This window comes from Prunus avium, chromosome 2, assembly GCF_965620075.1.
Source record: "Prunus avium chromosome 2, drPruAviu1.hap1.1, whole genome shotgun sequence".
Classification (NCBI taxonomy): Eukaryota; Viridiplantae; Streptophyta; class Magnoliopsida; order Rosales; family Rosaceae; genus Prunus; species Prunus avium.
In genome coordinates, this window is record NC_142285.1 from 26,941,172 (window position 1) to 26,951,180 (window position 10,009).

Here is a 10,009-nt window from a genome sequence, read left to right on the forward strand (position 1 = left end):
ATTTCTCTATTGCTTATTTCCACTTGACCAGAAGTTTGCGGATGATATGGTGTAGAGACTCGATGGGTGATGTTGTACTTTTTCATGAGTGTTTCGAATGGCTTGTTACAGAAGTGGCTGCCTCCATCACTAATGACAGCCCTTGGAGTACCAAACCTTGTGAAAATATTATCCTTCAAGAACTTCAGCACCACCTTATAATCATTGGTTTTGGTGGCAGCTTCCTTTGCAACACAGCACTTACATTCTGGTCGAGCTTTACTCCTTCATTTGGAGCGAAATTGAGCTTGTGAGTTTTCAAGTCCTTGATGAATTTTCCATATGCAGGAATCTGTTCAATAAGATCAAGCAAAGGCAAATTGATATTAACTTTACTCAAAATATCATAAATCTCTTTAAAAGCCTTATCTTGCTTTGCTTTCTTAAGACGGCCTGGAAATGGAATCTGTGGAACATATGGAGCGGGTGGCACGTATCTATCTTCTTGAAGATGTGGTGGCACAAATTTGTCATCTCTTTTATGCAATTGGAATTGATCGGATTTCTGAGAATCTGATTTGGCCTTAGGAGCAGATTGAGAAGTTTTGAGTTGTTCTCCTTCCGTGGCCATGGTCTCCTCCTCTTCATCTTCTACAATCACAACATCATTTGAAAGATTAGAATCATCTTTATTATCAATGATCTTACCTGATCTGAGCACATGAATGGCCTTGGCTTCTGGGTTCTTTGGATTGATCTCAGTTTGGCTTGGCCATTTCCCAGGCACTCTTTGAGTTATTTCAGCAGCTATTTGGCCTAATTGGACTTCCAATTTGGAGATGGCAGCTTGTGTAGTTTGCTGAAAATTGGATTGGTTGATTGCCATCTGCTTCACTATATCTTCCAATGATGATGATGATTGTTGTGGCCTTTGGAATGAAGGGGGATTTGCTTGATTCTGGGTATTTCTCCATGAAAAGTTTGGATGATTCCTCCAACCTGGATTATAACTTTGAGAGTATGGATCATTTCTTGGACCTTGGTTGTAGGAATTTACCAACTTAGCTTGTTCCTGCACAAATTCTGGATATCCAGCCCCAAGTGGACAAGCTGTGGTAGCATGGTCATGAGATTCACAAATGCTACACAGTTCCTTCGGAGGGCTTCTTGAGTTTAATGCAAGAAGAGCATCTAGCTTTTGTTCCAGTTTTGAAATCTGCATACTAGAAGCATCATTAGAACCACTAATAACACGTTTACCTCTTGTATCCGTATGTTGGGTCTCCATTGCTATCTCCTCAAAGAGTTCGTACGTTTCTTCTGGAGTTTTGGTTTTAAAAGAACCACCTGCAAAATTGGTGACTATATTATGACTAGAAGGGGTTAGTCCTTTATAAAACATACGCATTTGAAGCTTCAATGGAATCCCATGATGAGGACATTGGTTGAGCAGCCCATTGAATCTCTCCCATGCTTCACAAAACGATTCATCATCTTGCTGTGCAAATAACAAGATCTTGTCCCTAAGCATGTCGGTCTTTTGCGTGGAGAAGTATTTTTCCAGGAACTTCTTTTGAATGGCAGACCATGTAGTGAGTGAACCAGGCTTCAAAGAATTCAACCAATACTTCGCCTTATCCTTTAAAGTGTATGGAAACACTCTCATTCGAAGTTGATCTTCTGTCACACCTGTCAAGGGAAAAGAACTCACAACATTAAAAATATCCTTTATATGAGTTAATGGATCTTCATTAGGTAACCCATAAAAGGAAGGCAACATATTAAGATGAGAAGATTTAAGCTCATAGTTTCGAGCTACAGTGGGCAGCGAAATGCTTGAAGGAGATGCTGGAATTGTTGGGATATCAAGTTCTCCCATGAACTCAATGGCAGCCATCATTTCTTCTTCTTCTTGGTCTGAACTTGCTTCCGAATTTGAAGGTGAAGAACCAGGAAGTTCAGTGTGGAGAGCAAGACTTGTAAATGTAGCAAGAGCTTGCTCTTTTGCAGTTGACAACTCCCTTTCTAGACGATTCTGAATTTCAGAGGTCACACGATATGGTTGCAATGATGGTCCTGCGTTCAAAGATCTGGAACGTTGGAACGAAGACCTTACTTGTTCAAGGAATGGCCTGTTAGACATAAACTACCTGAAACAGAAAATTAGATTAATTAGAAACACTAAAAAGAATAGGGTAACCTTGGGCACATAACCAGGGAAGAACTTTCGTTCAGTCCCCGGCAACGGCGCCAAAATTTGTTGTTAATATTATGTTAACTCGCAATTGTACGGGGCAATTAGTAGTATAGCAAGACAAGTACGAGGTCGTACCCACGAAGACTGAGAAGTTAAAACTAGTTATGTACTTAGATTACCAAATTCAAGAAAGTAGGAGGTTATGTCTAAAACAGAATTTAAAACAAGAGTGGTTGTGATTGTTTGAACAAAAGAAGCAAAATGAAATTGCAAACAAAAACAAGTAAACAAATGTAACAAAGAGTGGTTTTAAGAGTTGGAAAACAGATTTTGAGACTAGGGCATTCGAATCACCATAACAATTCAATTCTGGGTTATAAAGATTCAAGTAACAAGTCTAATTCATATTCAAAGATTGATTCTAGCTGAAGTATGATTAGGCCATGGTGTTTGGTCCTAACCTTGTGTTCCTAATTCCCTAATTTGATCATTTGTTGTCTAACCTAAAATTAAGCATTAGGAACCCATTAAGCATAGAAGAACATTTTAAACAACCAAGTATGTATCTAATCCCTGTTGTCGAATGTCCATACATACTCTTCCTATTCATAGTTCAATTCGAATTAAAGCATGGTGTATACTCTTAATTCAAACCAAGATAGTTAACAAACAAGTTCTAATGGTGATCAATCATTCAAACAAGCATGTTAACTTATAAGCATAATGAATAAGAACATGAATCATGAATCAAACTTGAAACTCCAAACTTATAAACCCAGAATATTCATGTTAGGTTACATCGAAGCCCTAGTTATGGATTTAGCTACTCATAATGGAAAAGAGACTTGAACAGAAATGAGAAAACATAATGAATGCAATAAGAGTAGAAAAACCCTTTTTCTGAAGTTCTTGTGGTGTCCAAGGCTTCTCCAAGTGCTTCTCCACTTCTAATGCTTCTCCAAGAGCTTCCCCACTTCTAGAAAGATGTATGAAGGATATGGAGGTGATTTGGGATGAGTTTGAGTGAGTGGTGATGGCTAAGGAAGATAAAATTCGTAGGAAAATGGAAGAGAAGAAAGCTGGAGTTGTTTTGGTGATTGTTGGAGTGTTTGGGATTGTGAGAGTGTTTGAGGATGGTTGGAGTGAATTGTGGGGGTTGTGAATCTCAGGATTTGTTGTCTCTTGAATGTGGAATGGATGTGGTATTTATAGGGAGAGGGGAGTGATAAATCTGAATTCAATATGGCTAATGCATACAACACTTGCATTATAAAAGATGAATTGGTTGATGCACTTCACTAATGCATACAACACTTGCATTATAAAATCTGAATTGGTTGATGCACTTCTCCAATAAATCCCACCAGCAGCCCTAGCTCATCTTCATGCACCATGACCAAGCTTCCAACCAGCTGCAATAGCTCATGCCTAGCTCACCATGACCAAGCTTCCAACCAGCTCATCCTGAGGTCAGCCTGACCAGCAACTTCAAGGGCTTACAACTTGGGCTAGGCTGAATCAAATGAAGACTTTAAGATGTCCATTGTGAAGTTCAGAATGTGTATGATCCAACCACACAAGTATTGGCCCAATCCAAGCTCGGAGGAGGAAGTTAAGGCCAAAACAAATTGCTAACTTATTTTCCGCGCTGATAAGATCCATCCTGAGCATGGTTCTGTGTTTGCTAGGTAACGGACTCCAGATTTATCCAATGGGTCTGAATTTTGGATATGTTATAGTACACACCCATTGGAACAACTTTCATGAAGAATGCTGCCTCATTCGAGCTGTGTAGGTTGCTGAAACAAAGCTTGCAATATGACCTACGGAACTGGACTGGCAGGGGGCTGTAGCCAAAATGAGTTTGTCTTTAAGCACTTCTTCCCTTCATCCAAATTAGGCCTTAACATGCTTGAATTGCATGAATTATGCTCTCTTGCTCTATTGGCCTACAAAACACACAAATAGAGGCAAATAACTCAGAATTATAGGAAACTAAGCAAAAGAAGTAAGTAAATTGGGCATGTATATGTATGAAATTATGAGCTTTAACAATTACCACCGCCGACTTGCCTCCATGCTCGACGCACGCTCCCGCTTACACCTCCCATTAAACCCTAGCCCGTATGCAATTGGGCTCCACACACTTCTCTCCTCCCGATCCACGAAGTCAAGTAGACCTTAATATGAGAGTTGACCAGCTAGCTCAGAGAATGGACGACCAAAGCAATAAGGCAGCTCCTCAACCAAATAAATTTGGCTCAAAACCTTAGTCTTGGAACACTGGGCAAAGAGAAAAGGATGGACGAACGCGCCGATAGGCAGCTCAATGGGTACCAAGCAAGTCGAGCAGGAATAAGCAGACAAGGAGAGGGACAACAACGTGATCGGCTTGCTGACATGTCGCAAGCATCCGCGAGCCACACTTAGAGCAGACGAAGTCACCCACCAATTGAGTTTAAGGAACAACGTGCGCGAAAGGCTGGGCCCATGACTTGACATCCGCGCCCGCCTGGGCCCACAGGGAAATGTTCATCAAAGGCTAGGCTCCCAGGGAGGTCAACCTAATAACCCTCACAATGAGGACCATGAAGAAAGGCGCACCGCTGCGCACTCGTAGCGGAACATTCACAAAAGGCTAGGCCCCGAGGGAGGTCAACCTGATAACCCTCACAGTGAGGACCATGAGGAAAGGCACTCCGGTGCTCACTCTCGAAGAGTCGATCCTCATCAACTAACTACAGAAAATCCTTCGCAAGTGCAGTCCACCAACACACCGCTTAGGCAACACAGCCGAGAAGGTCAAACCTTGCGAATCAACAAGGAGGTCAATCAGCGTCGCCCCAATCGCGAAGGTTGTCAGCGTGGCCAACCAGAAATGTGTGCCGAAGACGTTGAGAAGCTTGTGAATGACCGACTTCAAGACTTGAAGACCGGCGGGAACTTCGAAGATGCACTACGTAAGGAGATGGACCAGGTAAACTCTACGCCTTTCACAGCGGAAATCGAGCAAGCTGCTCCCTCGAAGCGATTCTCAACGCCGTCGTTCACACACTTCAAAGGGGATTCGGATCCCGAGAGCCACCTAAAACACTTCAAAAGTGTCACGATCCTCTACAAGGCTGACGATGCGCTGATGTGCAAGGTGTTTACAATGACCTTGCGAGGAGTAGCCCAAGACTGGTTCCACACTCTACCTTCCAGGTCGATCAACAGCTTCAAGGAGCTGGCTTACGTCTTCACCAAAGAATACACCTCTTACCCGACGATCAAGAAGAACCCTGATCACTTGTACAACCTACGCAAGAAGTCCGACGAATCGCTTCGAGACTACATCAAGAGATTCAAAGCAGAAAATGCCAACATTGTAGGATGTGACGATCGGATCGCGTCCTCTGCTTTCAAGAAAGGCCTTCCAGCTGAACACGACTTATACCGCGAATTGACTATCACTCCTAGCTAGACTCTGGCAAAGGTCTTCGCGACCGTGGAAAGCTATGCGCTCTGGGATGATGATCGAATCACTGTGAAGAAGTCTACTGAGAAGGAAGATCAGCCGACTAAGCGGGCAGGCCAAAGAAGCGACGGGTTTAGCAACAGGAACAAGGACAAGAGCCAGTCACACCTACAAGGGGATGCTATGGCAAGAGAGAACTACACCAAGTTCTCCATCCCCATACATCAAATCTTAGCCCAAGTGAAGGACAAACATTGGGTAAGAAGACCGCCACCCTTGAAGGGAGATCCGGACAAGAGGGATACCAGAAAATATTATGCCTTCCATGGGACGCACGGTTACACTACGAACAACTGCTTCGCTTGGAAAGCGCACCTTGAAGAACTCGTGAGAAAAGGTCATTGCATGGAATTTATTGCGAAGCAGGCCATCCAGCGGACTGAGGATCGTGATGTCGCCAAGGAGCCACCTCAGAAGGTCATAAGGATTAACACACCCTAGCCGACTCCGAGGAGTCTGGGCTAACCAGCAAAGAAAAGAAGAGGAAGATCAAATAGGCCACTGTGATCTCCCAAATCTCAATCGACCTTCCACCAGCAGAAGACGACCCTGTGATCGGCTTCCAGAAGAAATATCTAATCGGCCTCGACATGCAACATAACGACGCCCTTGTCATCAGCATTCAAATCTCTCAGGCCTTGGTTGACCGAATCCATGCAGACGAAGGCAGCGCAGCCAATATCCTGCAACTGGCGGTCATCCAGCAGATGGGCTTAGAGACGAAGATCATCAAATCAGCCAGATTGCTGATCGGCTTTAATGGTGCAACAACGGTTACCGTGGGCACAATAGACCTTGGTGTCTACTCCCTACCTGTAATCAGCTTGCAAACATTCATGGTCATTAATGAGGTCTCACTATACAACGGCATTCTGGGCAGACCATGGATTGGCAAGATCAACGCCATCACCTCCGCCACACATCAGAAAATCCACTACCCAATCCCTCGGGGCAGTGTCGGCCAAATCAACAGCGACCAGGCAATGGCGAGGAAATGCTCGACCCAAGGGCTAAAGAAAAGCAAACAAACGCAGTTCCTCCCTTTAAGTCAGGCAGATCTGAAGGAAGTTGAACAATCGAATCTCGCTCCCTTATAGCAATTAAAGCGTCAAGACCAAGCGGAGGAAATCTGCCCAGAGGTCTCTCTTGAAGAACGATGAAAACCCGAAGAGGACGTCGAGCTAATACCCTTGGATCCTGACCAGCCAGACAGAAAAACGCGGATTGGCTCAAAGAACAACAAGGACAGATGAGAAGGTGGAGCTGACCACCTTTCTCCAGAACAACAAGGACATGTTTGCGTGGTCATCGTCTGACATGCCCTGCATCGGCCTAAAGATCATCTGTCATCGACTTCACGTTAACCCTACCAGCAAGCCAATGGCGCAGAAGAGACGCAACTTCACTCCCGAGCGAGTCGTGATCATTGAGGCCGAGATTGACAAACTCCTAGCTACCGGCTTCATTGAAGAGGTCTCCTACTCGGAGTGGCTAGCCAACGTTGTTCTGGTGGCAAAACAAGAAAAGGGCAAATAGAAAGTTTGCGTCGATTACACCGACCTCAACAAAGCATGCCTTAGAGACAACTTCCTATTGCCAAGAATCGATCAGCTTGTGGATTCAACTTCTGGCAATCAGCTACTCAGCTTTATGGACTCCTACTCCGGCTAAAATCAAATCTTGATGCATGAGGATGACAAGGCGAAAACCTCTTTCATTGAGAGAGAGGGACCTACTGCTACAAGGTCATGCCCTTTGGGCTGAAGAACGCTAGAGCAACCTACCAGAGGCTCGTAAATAAAATTTTCAAGGAGTAGATCAGCAAAACTATGGAAGTCTACGTGGATGACATGCTAGTCAAAGCCCCCAAGCGTGCAGATCACATCAAAAACCTCGCAGAGGCATTCAGCTTGCTCCTCCAGTATTGCATGAAGTTAAACCCAAGTAAATGCACGTTTGGCCTCTCGTCCGGCCGATTCCTAGGATACCTAGTCACACAACGAGGTATCGAGGCACACCCACACCAAATCATAGCCATTCTAGAGATGAAGTCACCTTCCACAGTGAAGGAAATACAAAGTCTGATGGGGATAGCAGCGGCCCTTAACCGATTCCTCTCGAGATTTACTGACAAGTGCAGACCATTCTTCAAAACTTTGAAGAAAGGGCAAAAAGACAAGTGGAACGAGGAGTGCGAAGTACCTTCCAGAATCTAAAGACTTACCTCACTTCACCTCCCTTGCTCTCAAAGCCAATTCCTAGTGTTGAAGACTTGTTCGTGTACCTGGCAGTGTCCAACTCAGCCGTCAGCTCAGCTCTTATCCGAGAAGAGCTAGGGACCCAACATCCGGTATTCTACACATCAAAAGCTCTCCTCAATGCAGAGACTCGCTACCTGAAATTGGAGAAGCTCATTTTGGTCCATGTAGTTTCCGCGAGAAAGCTGCGACCCTATTACCAAGCTCACCGAGTCATCGTTATGACCGACTTTCTTTTGAGATAAATCCTCCACAGTACATGATTGAGATCTCTTATTCAGATTTAGGATATATGTTGCAGTATGCTTATTTCCTAATCATATTTTGGACTCACAAAACTGATATAATTGAAGTATAATTGCAAACCCTTAACTGTGAAGTTATTTTGCACAATGGGGATTGATATAATGGATATGTTGCAGTATGCTTATTTCCTAATCTCTTCTTTTCTTGGTTGCTTGCTCTCTCCTCAGTACTCATTACATTAATGCTTGTTGATGCAGGTCTTTCCCTTCTTCAATATCCTGGGGTGATGCACTTTAGGGAGCCATAATCTACATAAATGAGATTTTCCAGTCAAGTACATGACTACACTAATTTAACATTATCAATTTATGCAATTGCATATTGTAAACTAACAATTGCACCCAGACACTAAGAAATTGAATACAGGTATATGCAATTGCATATTGTAAACTGAGAATTGCACATATGCCCTATCAAATGTGGTTCAATTTTATTTTTCATTAATTCAATGTGGTTCAATCATTCGACCATTTAGTAATTCTTTTTGTTGAAAGTTTTTAAATTCATATTTGTATCAACAATAATATGTTTGATATTATTGATTTTTTTTTGTGTTAATTAACAATTGGTGATAATCAACAAAGTTCAATTTTCTTTCCATTAATTCATTGTGGTTCAATTTAGTAGTAAATCACAAAAGTTCTATTGAATAATTTATTCTAACAAACACTAATTAAGCGACTTATTCATCAAGTAAATGATGTCGTCCCTTGAACAAATTACCCAACGAATGCCATGATTTACTCAATGAACGAGTCCCTCAGTGTTCATTGGTTAAATTATGTCGTTCGATGGATAAATCACTTAACAAACACCTTGACAAAAAAGTAAATTAGTTAACGAATGAAATTATTTACTTGGTAAATGAAAAAGGGCTTGTTTGTTAGGTAAACAATATTGTTCCTTGAGTAAATTACACAATGAACTCCATGAACGTCTCATTCAGCATTCGTTAGGTAACATTGACACTCAATGGGTTATAGGCATTTGGACTCGTTACCAAGCAAACAAAATTCTTTACACAACGAACGCTAAAGAGGCTCGTTCATTGGGTAAATTACATAACAAACGGAATAATTTACCTGATAAAGTTGTATTATTCTTTATTATTTGCTCTTTGTTAAAGTTGTATTCATTATTATTTTCTCTTCGTGGATTATTATCATCACTATTTTTTTGGTCGAAATTTTTTTGGGAGCTTCACTAATATACCCAAAATGGGAGCTAAATTTATAAAAAAAAAAATCCCACATAGAATGCACTTCAGAAACACACCCAAAATACATTTATTATATAACAAATTGGTATTGAAGTTCCTATATATTACAGGGCTACCACTGATAAGCCCAACAGAAAAAAAAACTCAAAAAACACCCAAAACCAACCCAGCCCAAATTTATAAACAAGCCCAAACATTTTAACCATCCAGAAAACCGTAACTTTTGTCCAAAAAAAAACGGTAACTCAACTTCGAACACGCGCTTTTATTAACTTCTCTGCAAAACGTTGCTTCTTTCACCTTCATCAAAGCGTCTTCATCTTCAATCAGACAGAAACTCCACAACCACCGCCAAGCACCAAGAACAAATACCACACAGTGACCTCCGCCTACAAAACCAAGAGAAAAATTCAGGGGACGATTTCAACACGAAAAAGCTTCAAAGGTAAGACATTTACAACACCGAACTTACTGTAATGTTGATAAATTTATATAAACTTCTAGTCTAGGGTAATAACATTATTTTAGATTCG

The 10,009-nt window shown here is 42.1% G+C and overlaps 2 protein-coding genes and 1 non-coding gene across 3 annotated transcripts; all 3 read left to right on the top strand.

Annotated features, from left to right (window-relative positions):
* Positions 1-1,403: 1,403 nt before the first annotated feature.
* LOC148296753 (small nucleolar RNA R71) lies at positions 1,404-1,510 on the top strand. Its single transcript, XR_015834153.1, has one exon. It is a non-coding gene; the product is annotated as a small nucleolar RNA R71 (small nucleolar RNA).
* Positions 1,511-5,054: 3,544 nt separating this feature from the next.
* On the top strand, positions 5,055-6,134 carry LOC110752700 (uncharacterized). Its single transcript, XM_021953413.2, has 2 exons — positions 5,055-5,543; positions 5,640-6,134. Exons 1-2 carry the CDS (start codon positions 5,055-5,057, stop codon positions 6,132-6,134), a joined length of 984 nt encoding a protein of 327 aa, XP_021809105.2.
* A 149-nt stretch (positions 6,135-6,283) lies between these two features.
* LOC148296754 (uncharacterized) lies at positions 6,284-6,790 on the top strand. The gene has a single exon (XM_088248619.1). The coding sequence runs from the start codon at positions 6,284-6,286 to the stop codon at positions 6,788-6,790; it is 507 nt and encodes a 168-aa protein (XP_088104745.1).
* The last annotated feature ends 3,219 nt before the right edge of the window (positions 6,791-10,009 follow it).